Below are 12,446 nucleotides of genomic sequence, written 5' to 3'. Positions count from 1 at the left end.
CCCTCACGTGCAGTCAGTGGCAGAGGGAGTGGCTCCGATGGCCCGAGAAGCCTCATGCTCAGCCTCTCCTGTGTCACGCGCCCCCGGCACACCTTGGGCAGGGTGGACCCACCAACACCTGCCTTCAAGCCGTATTGCAGACCCAGCCACGCAGGGCACTGGATACCCTTACCTCCAACCCCACAGCTGGGGCTCAGACCAATGCAGACAGCACACTCCCCAGAGTGGGCTTGGTGCTTCCCCATCCTCAGTCTCTTCCTCCCTCAGACCCTTCCTGCTGCTCTGTGCCCTTCACCCCAGCGGCCCCAGTGACCCACACCAGGCTCTGGCTGCTCTGACCGCCCCACAGAGCAGACTGGATGTGGCCCTAGTGCCCTCGGACTTGCCCCAGGGAGGGGCCTCTGTGACCTGGGGGTGGGGCCATCTTCTGCTGATTCCCCTGTAGGCCACGGAGCCCACAGGCAAGGGCCCTAGCTAGGCCCTGGTCACGACAGGCACCACAGAGCTGTCATGCAAGCCACGTGCAGGCCATGCTGAGGTGTCTTTATTTCTCGGGGTCACATGCAGCTCATGAGCCTTTCCTACTCGGGGGCTGCACCTGCCAAGGGAGGGGCCGAAAGCAGAACACATCGGAAGCCTGGGGCAGACAGCCGGAAGGCTGGGCCCACTCTTCCCTTTACCTTCCCACCCTAGCTTTGGACAAAAAAGCCCAGGTGAAGGTGGGTGGCAGACGCAGCCCAGGTCCACCTAGCTTCTCCTCACGGGGTGCCCCTCCTGCAAGCAGCTGGGAGGGTGGTGGCCAGACTTCAGGAAGATGAGTGCCACTCAGCTTTCTGCTGCCTTTGGTGACTGTGGAACAGGGTTGTCTTCCCAGCCAAGATGGGCAGCGGGTCACTGGCAGGAACCCTGCCTGGTCATAGTGCCGCCTTCCCCACCTGGCAGCCCCTCTGCTGCAGCTTCCGGATGAGTTCCAATAGGTTCATCTGTAGCGTCAGCTCCTGGGATGCAGAGGGGCCACTGTGAGGTCCCCTTTAGCCCTGGCAAAGGCCCCAGGAAGCAGCCTCCTTTACCCAAGGACCCAGGGCAGATACCAGGACCTAGAGAGCACCAGGCTTGAGCCCATGGGGCTGACTTCCAGTGAAGCCTGGCTACCGCCTGCCAGAAAGGGGCAGGTGTTGGGACTCCACCTGTGGCAGGGCCTGCAGTTGCCCTGGCTTGGCATAAGTGGAGGTGTGTGCAGGGATGTAGGGGAACTGCACACGAGGCCCTGTAGGGCATAGCGAACCCGGGGAAGGTGGGCAATGCCCTGTAGTCACATGGCTTACCCTCCTGTGGCGGAGGCAGTGTGACCAGCCTCCATGCTGAGCACAACGCAGAAACCCTTCCTGGAGCCTCCCTAACTCACCGTGTCCCCTGTGTCCACACACCCTGGGCCTGGGCTCCCAGTGACCAGCTAAAACCCCATATGGAATCTAGCCTTGGGGACCAACATCCCCTGGGCTGTGCCGGGGCAGGCCTGTGCCACTGACCTGCGGGTTGGTGGTCACATAGAAGCCGGCGACCCCTGCCTTCTCCAGTGTGCTCTGCTGGTCCGCCACCTTCCGGTCCAGCTCCAGGACAATCTTCTGGTCCATCGCCCGCTGCTCCTCACGGATCCGGTGCTCCACCGCCTGCCACGGTGAAGGCAGCTCAGGGGCTCAGCCTCCTGCCCATCAGTGCCTCACACACACATTCCTGGCCTGTCACCTCCTCTGGCCCCTCCCCACCTCCCAGTGGATCCAGCTCCCAGACTATGGATGGATCCCGTACTGCACCCAGGTCCGTCCCTCCTTAGCCACACAGAACCCTGCAGTGGGGCTCAGATGACCTGCCCCAAATGCCCTTCCTCCAGCACCTCCTGTCAGGTGTCCTCCCTTTGCTGTGCCAGGCCTCGTCCAGCCCTGACAGCTCGGGACCACCATGAGCTGGCCAGATGCTGGCTCCACCTCTGCTGACTGTCAAGCTGGCCACCATCTCTGGGCCTTTGCGTATGTTTCCTCCCCACTGGAGCTGCGGCCAAGCCCGGCTCAGCACCTCCTCCCTGCATGCCCTGGCTTGGGGCTGCCTTGGGACCCTGCACACGCCTCCACATGCACCCCACCACTGGTGGCTTCTTGGTTATGGGTGGGCCTCTGCGTTGTTCCCAGGCAACGTGGGAGCAGGACTTGCTGGCTCCATCATCCCACCACTGCCCTCATCCCCAAGGCCATGGGGCACAATGGCCCCCACTCACACCTGCCCTGTACAGGCCCAGCCCATTAGGAGCTGCTGTCTCGAGGAGCAGGAGGAGGGGAGTGGGGGGATCACACACTCTCCATCCACTCCAAGCACACCCCAACCCCCGACAGTGAAGAGCCACATGTGGGCACATGGAGCCTTCGCGGCCCACCCCAGGCTGAGGCCCAGGCTGGCCAGTGGCTCCCAAGCCACCCGGAGCCCCTCCTCTACGGCCCTCTCAGCAGAGCTCAGGTGGTGCCCACCCTGCCCACACCCCTACCTCTAGCTCACGCTGCTGGGCCGCCTGGAGCACAGGCAGGTTGTGGGGCCGGCAGGCCTGCTGGGCTTCCTGGTGTTTCTGCCGCAGCGCCTGCCTGAGCACTGGAAGGGGACGAGACCAGAGGGGTTATCAGCAGGTGGCAGAGGGGTAAGGAGGGGGCCTGCTCCAGCTGTCCCACCACCACAGGGAAGCAGGGCAGAGGCGTGGACGTGAGGGAGGCCTGCACTGGGAGCTGGGTGGAGCTCTGGACACCCAGCCCCCAGCCCACTCAGGCGGGCCCTCACCCAGGGTACGGCCCTTCTCCAGCAGCAGGGCTCCAGGGCACTAGAGAAGGGTGAGGCCAAGTGTATGGTTATGGGGGTGGAGCCAGGGCTGCAGCCTGAGCTCAGAGAATTGTGGATAGGGAGGGAGGAGACTGCGGTCTAGAGGTTTCTAGGCTCAGATGCTGGCTACAGGCCAGGAGTCCAGCGTGACCTGCCATCATCCAAGGGACATCCACTGAGACATCCAAAAGACCACCCAGGCAAAAGCCTGGGAAAGGAGGACGAGGAGAGTGGCCTCTGCCCTGGGGTGTGGCAGTCACTCCCCCTCAGTGCTGCCCTTGGTGGTGGTGAGGGGTGCAGAGCCACCCTGTACCCTATCCACAGCTCCTAGAGGGAGTAGGGTGGGCACAGACCCTGAGGGGCCCAAGGATGTGATGAAATAAAATTCATATTTTAAGTTAAGACACGCAACATTTAAATAAAATTTTTTTCTCTGCTCATTTGAGCCTCCTCCCTTCCCTCCACTGAACATTGTGCATCTGCATTAAGCATGAACCAGACTCCCCAACGGCAGAAATACCTGCTCAACCACAAAGATCCATTTTTCTCCTTCTGGTGCCAGCCATGTAACTCCTTAGGAGGTAACATTCCTTTCTCACTCCTGTAAGGGGTCATGATGACCCACCACTGGCCTTGTACGTGCAGATGTCTTTGGTGGACTTTATGGACAAGGCCACAATATCATTTCCCTTAAAGACAGCGATTGGTGCAGAACAGACTGGTCAGACGACCTGGGGAGACACTGGCCTGGAGTTCTCAGCTTAAATATTTACTGATGACCTTATTAATGTCACTAGCTATATTTCTGCCTATTTTACAAGATTATTGTTTCTTTAATGACCAAATGTGTGGCTGAGCCTCCAATAAAGATAATGATGACTATAAGACCTGAAACAACTGACCAAATATATAGTTCTGTAAGATCAGGGATTGTAATAGTGTAGCTCTAGATGTGGGAAGAAGCAACAACAGGGCAATAACAGACTAGTAGGACAGGCAGCCCGGAGGCCTTGGGCTTCTGTTAGTTAACGGGGTCTAGTCTGGTAACAGCACATTGAGTGGCCTATCAAGGAAATCCTCGCCTGACCTGGGAATGAGCATTCCTAACACCGTGGGACAAATTGGTCATGAAATGCCTCCCAAACCTTGGTCGAAATTAAGACTGAAAGAGGGGCTTCCCTGGTGGCGCAGTAGTTGAGAATCTGCCTGCCAATGCAGGGGACACGGGTTCGAGCCCTGGTCTGGGAAGATCCCACATGCCGCGGAGCAACTAGGCCCGTGAGCCACAGCTACTGAGCCTGCATGTCTGGAGCTTGTGCTCCGCAACAAGAGAGGCCACAACAGTGAGAGGCCCGCGCACCGCGATGAAGAGTGGCCCCCGCTCGCCGCAACTAGAGAAAGCCCTCGCACAGAAACGAAGACCCAACAGAGCCAAAAATAAATTAATTAATTGTAAAAAAAGAATAAAGTAACACTGATTTAAAAAAAAAAAGACTGAAAGAGAAGGGACTGTAACAGAGAGAATGTTGCCCAACACCCAGTTCTACAAGAATCAAGTCATTAACCACTGCAGTCGCTGACCTACCTGAAAGGAATTCAGGGTGAAGATCGGGATGAGGCACTTTGTGCTCTGGGAAAACTGGCAGAACTGGCCCTCAGACACTTGGATATTTTCAGGAGAAAATTTTATGAATACAGTTTGTTGCATCTTCCCATACTTAGAAATGCACTAAAACCATTAACTAAGCTATCTGTTCCTCGTGAATAGCAGTAACCTTCTACCAAGCTGCATGCTTGGTTACATGTACCCCTTCACCAAAATCACATATATACTGGCCTCCCTCCTCACCTCTTTGGAACAGTCCTCAGAGCTTTCGGAAAGACTGTCTCCAGGTTAGAATCCTCAGGTTGGATCGACTATAATTTTCCATTTCTTTCTTAGATTGACTATTGATTAATTTTTCAATAGATGGCATGAGCCGGCAGAGGCCATGTGCCAGGGAGTCTGTGTTGCTCCAAGAGGGGCCACCACGACCACCAAGGAAAGCTTCCACAGTCCCCACTAATTGTACAGGACTGGACAGAAGAGAAAGGTAGCATGGGATGGAAAGAAACCAATCACAAAACAGAACACTCAACACTATGCAGCCAAAATCCTAGACTAGTAAGTGTCAAGTGGCCAGATCTCCCCTGTGAGGAGGGGTCCCGGCTATAAGACACAAGGCCACCACTCGGTCCTCGGCAGAGACCTCACGTTACAGCCCTTCTCTGGAGGACCCCTGAGGTTCCCCAATCTCCTGTTTCTTCACAGTGCGTGCACATCTCGACTATGGCATTTATCACACTAAGTGAGTCTGAAGCTGAGGGCCACCCTCAAGACATTTCCATAAACAAAGAGATGAGAAAGACACTCCCCAGTTAACATTTACAACGTGTGGAGGCAGGATGCAAGAAAACAGATAAATGCAGGGAAATGTCATCTTCACCCCATTTATCAACGTCGCTACAAATCTCAGGTCAACTTCCAGATTCCACAGGGCAAGCAACCAGAGGCAAAAAGAGAGCTGCACCCACTGCCCGGGCGGGGGCCTGGCCTTTGCAATGACCAAGGAAAGCAATGGCAGCCAACCACCACCTGCTAAGTCAGAGGAAGGAAAAGCAGAAAGTCACAGGCACTTTCCCGCTGCTGACAGCACAAAACCTTCCAAAGGACAAGAAGCGAAGTGTCTGAGGAGTTATCAAAACTCCCCACTAAAAGGAACCAGGGCTCCATGGAGACATGGCTTTTTCCCTTGCTGCCCCCTCTCCCTTTAAAAAAATTATTCTGAGCGCCTGATTTGCTCCCTGAGCTACTAAGCTCTGAAGATAAACAAAAATCACCAAAACGAGAGCAAATACTACTTACTGACAGCCTGCATTTGGCACAGACCCAGTCAAAGGCAGAAGGAGTGGGAAAGTTTTACGGTGGCAAAGGGGAAAGGTCCATCCTGATGGAAGGTTGTTGGTGTGGGGAAGCTGGAAGCAGGCCGTCAGAAGAGGGGCTGAGGCTGGGAAAGAACAAGAAAAGATGAGCCTGAACACCTTCCTGTACCAGAAAGCAAGAAGTGCTCCAAGAATGATGGGGACACATCAAAAGGACACAGGAGCCAGCCCACTGTTCTTCCACTGGCCAAATGTGGCATGATTTGAGCGTTAAAAGGCATCAGCTATGTACTTTGGATTTGTGAGTATGCATCTCATTCCTCAATAACAATGTGTACAGGGACTTCCCTGGTGGCGCAGTGGTTAAGAATCTGCCTGCCAATGCAGGGGATACAGGTTTGATCCCTGGTCTGGGAAGATCCCACATGCCACGGAGCAATGAAGCTCGTGCGCCACAACTACTGAGCCTGTGCTCTAGAGCCCACGAACCACAACTACTAAGCCCTCGTGCCACAACTACTGAAGCTCGCGCACCTAGAGCCCATGCTCTACAACGAGAAGCCACCACAATGAGAAGCAAAGGCACCACAACGAAGGGCAGCCCCAGCTCACTGCAGCTAGAGAAAGCCTGTGCCCAGCAACGAAGACCCAACGCAGCCAAAAATAAATAAATAAAATATAATTATATTAAAAAAACATGTACAAAGACAACCATCCAAACATTCAGGGAAGAAGTATTACCAATTATACACAAATTCTTCTGGAAAACCAAAGAGAACACTTCCCAACTCATCCTGTGAAGCGAGTATCACCCTGATACTCAAACCAGACAAAAATGTTACAAGAGAACTACAGGCCAATGTCCATCACTAGCATAGAAGTAAAAATTCTTAAGATTTTAGCAAATCAAACCAACATAGACAAAAATAATAGTTCATCATGACTGAGTAAGGTTTATCCCAGGAACGCGGTTTACCCCAGGAATTTAAAAAATCAATGTAATTCACCGTCGTAACCAAAAAGCCACTTGATCATCTCAATAGATGCAGAAAAAAGATTTGACAAATCCCAACATCCATTCCTGATAGAAACACACTAATCCTGGGGCAGATGTCTATCATCTGCCCCCACAGGAAAGGGACCTCACATCACTAGGAGGAATTTTTGCCACAAACGCTTAATGTGTGTATCGTCATGTTGTCCAGTTTACAGAAAACACAGAAAGTGGAGGAAGAGGTAAAATGTCAACACGAGGAGGCAATCCAACAGATCCACAGTGGGGACGTTCTAAGGCAGAATACCCTGGACTCTTCAAAAAGTCAGCACCACAATAAATGTTGGGAACTGTTTCAGAAGCAGAGACCAAAGTAACCAATGGCAATGCATGACCACACACTGGATCCTTATAAAGGGACTGACAATTTGAGACAAGTTTCGGTATGTGACCGTGGACTCAATGTCAGAACACACCCTGGAATGATTCATTTCTATCCATTGTGGTTACAGAGGAGAGCGTTCTTGTTATAGATCGCTGGTTCTCAGTACTGGACCAAGGCTGACCCCCAAGGATGTCTGGAGACATTTCTGGCTGTCATTATTGGGGGAAGGTGCCACTATAATCTAGTAGTTAGAAGCCAAGGATGCTTTTAAACATTCAGCAAAGAACCATTAAGACTTGTCCAAGGACTGGCGCAGTGGTTAAGAATCCACCTGCCAAAGCAGGGGACATGGGTTCAAGCCCTGGTCCGGGAAGATCCCGCATGCCGCGGCGCCCGTGCACCACAACTACTGAGCCTGTGCTCTAGAGCCTGCGAGCCACAAGTACTGAGCCCACGTGCCACAACTACTGAAGCCCGTGCGCCTAGAGCCCACGCTCCACAAGAGAAGCCACCGCAATGAGAAGCCCGCGCACTGCAACGAAGACCCAATGCAGCCAAAAATAAATAAATAAAGAAGAAGGAAAAAAAAAACCTGTCCAGCCACAAATGCTAACAGCGCTCCTGTTGAAAACCCTGGTCTAGAGGAATGCTGAGGACCCCTGGTGAAGCCCTGTGGTGTTGCACATACTTACGGACACAAAGAACTTTGTCAAAACTTCAGTTACTGAGTGTAGCTGGAGAACGTATAAGTATTCATTATATTATACTTCCAACTTTTCTAAATACTTAACCTTTTTCAAATAAATAAAAAGTTGGGAAAAAATAAAATAAGAAAGGTGGGAAATCTGAGGGGGAGGGAAGAGCTGACCAGCATACCTCGCAGGAAGGGGCTCCGGAGGCCCCTCCCATTCCCAGTAGGGATGCCTGGGAGGGGCCAAGGCTCCCAAGGCTTTGGCCAAACGCGTGGCTCAAGTGGAAGTTTTTGGATTCTGGAGGGTGCCTCAGGGATCAGTGCAAGGGAACTTGATGCGCTGCGGAAAGGAAACTGACACTAAAGGGCGCTGCAGAGCTGTCAACACTGCGGGGCATCACTGCGGGCGGCCAACCGCCAACACCAGACCTGCCAGTGGGCTGACCAAGCACAGAGGCCTTGGGCCATCCTGCCTGGAAGGGGAGTGAGGGCACGCGGGAGCGCGAGCAGGGAGTTTCTGGATGTCCTGCGAAAATATGACTTTGCAACTGACAAAGTAAAACCGACTTGACCCATTTGTCATCAATGGCCCCGCGCCCTCAATCCGGTCAATTTCAAGGGCTTCTTTCGAACGGTATCCGCGGAAGGCCTCCGCCCGCAGAGACCGGAACTGCCCGGGCAGGCCGAGCTCTCGCGCGGGGAGCTGGGCCGTCCCGTCGCCCCCGCGCACCTCGGTGCTCGTTCTGCAGCCGCAGGCGCTGGTTGTACAGGCTCTTCTCGGTGAGGTGCTGGATGTCCAGCAGCCCCTGCACGATCTCGAAGACGGTGCCGTCGAGGAGCGCCAGGGCCAGGTCACTGAGCGTGGTGTAGGACAGGCGCTGCTGGAAGGAGCTGCGGGAGGAGGGCGCGGTGAGCGGGGCGGGGCCGAGCCGCCTGTCCGCGGCCCCGCCCACCCCGCGTGCCCCGAGGCCGCGCACCTGGGCAGCTCCTTGACCAGGCCCTGCAGTGCCGACAGCAACTGGTAGTGCCGCTCCTGCTGCCGGGCTCCGTCCACTGCCTCCTCCAAGGCGCCGAAGTACCGCTCCATGGCGCCCGCACCCCGCCAGCCGCCGCCGAAGCGACGCGCGCCTCTACGTCAGTCCACAGCGCGGCGCGCCCCGCCCCCTTTCACGACAGTTCTGAGCACAGCGCGGCCCGCCTTTGCGTCACCCAGAAGGAGGCTGTCTCTGCCCCACCGGGGAGCGTCCCGCATTGTCCCCGCCCCTTACCCTGCCTCCCCGCCCACGCGACCTCGGAGGCGTTACTCCACAGACTCAAAATCGCGAGATTTCTGAGAATTCTCCCCCGCCCGCGCGGTGGGCGTGGACCTACGCCCCGCCCCCACCCCCGCCCTACATTGTAGACTGTGCTATGGGCAGCCTGTGCTTTTTTTTGCTTCAGTTGGCTATTTTTCTGGAATCAAATTACAGTAGTGATTAATAGATTTTATTTTTTATATCTGGAGTAAAGGATTTGTTAGTTTTATAATTTTTCTTAAGAACAAGCATATGTATTTAGTAGCTCCATTGCATTAGAACAGTTTTAATTCACAGTGACTTGTGAAATCCACCTTCTTCAGGCCTGTGTTAAGAGCTTCCTGTTTTATCAAGTCATGGATGGAGAAGAAGAGGCTGTCCTGTTAGATGGCAGGATGTTTACAAGTGACACTGCTTCTTCTAAAACATTGGTTCTTTTCAGACTTTTCAATTTTACACAAAGGCTAGAGTAAAATGGTAACAGTAAACCCGCCAACTAAAAATTGGCACTTGCCATCTACCTCCACAAGGATTAAATCCCAAGCCTGTTGCAAAAATCTTGGCTCCCTGTGCACCGATGCCAAATAAAAATATGGAGACAGAGGTTTGGAAGATAGGAAGTAGCGAGGCTTAATTTTCTTTGCCAGGCAAAGGGAAGACAGTAGGCTAGTGCCTCAAGAACTGTGCCCCATCCCACCAACCTTCCTGGGGAATTACAGGGATTCTTATAGGGGAGTTCGCAACCCGAAGTAAGTGACAAGGATCAAAATGCTGAAGGTCATACATTCTTCTTGCATTATTTCAAAACAGTCACCGCTGGAGTCAAGCAACCCGGTAACTGCATCCCCCAGCCCGGGTTATCGGTCTGCGACCTCCTTTCTGAAATGCAAACAACTACAAGGGGTGATTTGCTACAAGAGGTTACAGGGGGAGCAAATACCAGGTGCAGAATGTAAATTACAAAGGATTGGGGTGACAGGTTAGCTTTGTGAAGGACAATTCTAACTACAGACACTACAGATTAGTAACAGTTAAAATAAAACTAGGATTAACTCTTTCAGGCCAGGTTATGTTTCTTCTCTAGCCTGTTCACTGTTCCCTTTATTTTCCTTGTTCTTAGGAGAGGGAAAACTTCATTTTTAGTTTTGCTGCAACAATCCTTACCCTAAAAAAAACCTCATGATGTCTTTTTTCTTAAATTTATTTATTTATTTTTAATTATTTTTTATTTTTGGCTGTGTTGGGTCTTCGTTGCTGCGTGCAGGCTTTCTCTAGTTGCGGCGAGCAGGGGCTACTCTTGGTCGCAGTGCGCGGGCTTCTCATTGTGGTGGCTTCTCTTGTTGTGGAGCACAGGCTCTAGGCGCGTAGGCTTCAGTAGTTGTGGCACACGGGCTTCGTTGCTCCGCAGCATGTGGGATCTTCCCGGACCAGGGCTCGAACCCTTGTCCCCTGCATTGGCAGGCAGATTCTTAACCACTGCGCCACCAGGGAAGTCCCCAAGACTCGTGATTTCTTAAGGACAAATATTTTCTTACTCCCGCCAGAGTCAACAACAATTATTGCCAGGCAACTTTTAACAACCTTGTGTCTTTTTGTCTTTATAAGCCCCTGACCCTTTCTCTTCCCTAGAACACTTTTTAAGGGTTACCTGAATCTGTGTCTCCTGCCAACTAAAAATTGTCACTCGCCATCTGGCTCTGCAAGGATGAGGTCACCAGCCACTGCAGTCTCAAAACACACCCTGAAAGGAGTTCAGGGTAGAGATCAGGAATGACGCACTCTGCTCTGGGAAAACTCGCAGAACAGGTCTTCAGACAGGAGATTTTATGATCCCAATTTCTTGCATTTTCTCATATCGAGAGAAGGGGACTTCCCTGGTGGTCCAGTGGTTAATAATCCACCTTCCAATGCAAGGGACACGGCTTCAATTCCCTGGTCGGGGAACTAAGACCCCCACACGCTACAGGGCAACTAAGCCCACGCGCCGCAATTACCGAGCCCCTGCTCTGCAACTAGAGAAGCCCGTGTGCTGCAACGAAGAGCCCACATGCTGTAAATGAAAGATCCTACGTGCTGCAACTAAGACCCCATGCAGCCTAATTAATTAATTAAAAAAAAAGAAAAGCACTAAAATCATTAACTGAGACATCCGCTCCTTGTGACTAGCAGCAACCGCCTCACGACCAGCTGCAATCTTCTGCCAACATGTGTGCTTGATTGCACGTATCTCCCTTCACCAAAATCACATATATACTGACCCCACCCCCACCCCAACCTCTTCAGAGCAGTTCCTCAGGGCTATCTCAGAGGCTGTCTCCCAGGCTATAGTCCTCATTTTGCCCCCAAATAAAACATAACTCACAACTCTCACGTTGTGCTTTTTTTTTTTCCAGTGGACACTCCCAAACACAATTCTTAAGATCCCAAATAAACCCTTTTCCTGTTTGCAGTCTCCTGCAATTTTTTTTTTTTTGGTTGTCACACTTAGCATTATACATGTAAGATTCATCCATGTCTTTGCATAGGGTGATGGTTCATTTCTTTCCATTGCTAAATAGTATTTAATTGCATGTGTATGGGAGGAAAAATAATTTTACTTCTATACTTCTGTGTTCTTAGTTGAGATCACTCCTATAAGATACATTAACAAAAGAAAAACAATCAGAAGCTTAATAAGGTACATACATCCTGTGAATTTGGGAGATACCCAGGAAAACTGAGTAAGTCCCTGAAATGGCCCAAGACAGCTCCTCAAATGCCATCCTCCGCTAAAAGCAAAAGAAAGGTGTTAGGCGAGGGGGGAACCCGGTTAAAGGAGGTTATCAGGCAAAGCACAGTAAAAAAAAGAGTATGGTTGTTATGCAGATTTAAGTCCGGGCCTTCTCCACTGATAAAAGTTTCTTGAGAGTCACCCTTCTATTCCTGGTACTGAGAGGGAGACACCTTTATAAATGTAGATTTCCATTATAAATGTAAATTTCCCTCCCCAAAAGGGTAACTTCTACTCGAATTTCAGAGATTCTCCTGTGTCTGTTTTTTTAAATTAATTGGTTCAAAATAATCCTTATGCCAAAGAGGCATATATGGGGTGTCATATTCCACTCCCCTTAACATGGATGTGCAAGTTTTTGTTTGAACCCCTGTTTTCAATACCTTGGTGTCTATAACTAGGAGTTACATTGTTGCACCATATCATACTGTACATTTACCTTTTTGAGGAAATATCAAAATATTATACATATAGGCTGCACCATTTTACATTCCCACAAGCAATGGTTAAAATTTCCATTTGCAAAAAAA

At 51.7% G+C, this 12,446-nt stretch overlaps 1 protein-coding gene across 1 annotated transcript; it reads right to left on the bottom strand.

Moving 5' to 3' along the window:
• Positions 1-58: 58 nt before the first annotated feature.
• DGCR6L (DiGeorge syndrome critical region gene 6 like) lies at positions 59-8,950 on the bottom strand. Its single transcript, XM_082853496.1, has 5 exons — positions 8,829-8,950; positions 8,582-8,742; positions 2,537-2,637; positions 1,530-1,670; positions 59-998 (listed from the first exon to the last, which is right to left on the bottom strand). Exons 1-5 carry the CDS (start codon positions 8,936-8,938, stop codon positions 915-917), a joined length of 597 nt encoding a protein of 198 aa, XP_082709622.1. The 5' UTR covers positions 8,939-8,950; the 3' UTR covers positions 59-914.
• Between the last annotated feature and the right edge of the window lie 3,496 nt (positions 8,951-12,446).

This window comes from Leucopleurus acutus (assembly GCF_964270905.1).
Source record: "Leucopleurus acutus genome assembly, chromosome: 13".
Taxonomy (NCBI): Eukaryota; Metazoa; Chordata; class Mammalia; order Artiodactyla; family Delphinidae; genus Leucopleurus; species Leucopleurus acutus.
The sequence above is the reverse complement of the archived record's forward strand: the minus strand, read 5'-3'. Positions and strand labels throughout refer to the sequence as shown.

Coding starts and splice junctions, on each gene's coding strand:
- DGCR6L (XM_082853496.1), bottom strand. CDS start 8,938: ATGGAGCGGTACTTCGGCGCCTTGGAGGAGGCAGTGGACGGAGCCCGG. Junction 8,743..8,828: donor CTGGTCAAGGAGCTGCCCAG/GTGCGCGGCCTC, acceptor CTCCTCCCGCAG/CTCCTTCCAGCAGCGCCTGT. Junction 999..1,529: donor ATGTGACCACCAACCCGCAG/GTCAGTGGCACA, acceptor TCTGCATCCCAG/GAGCTGACGCTACAGATGAA.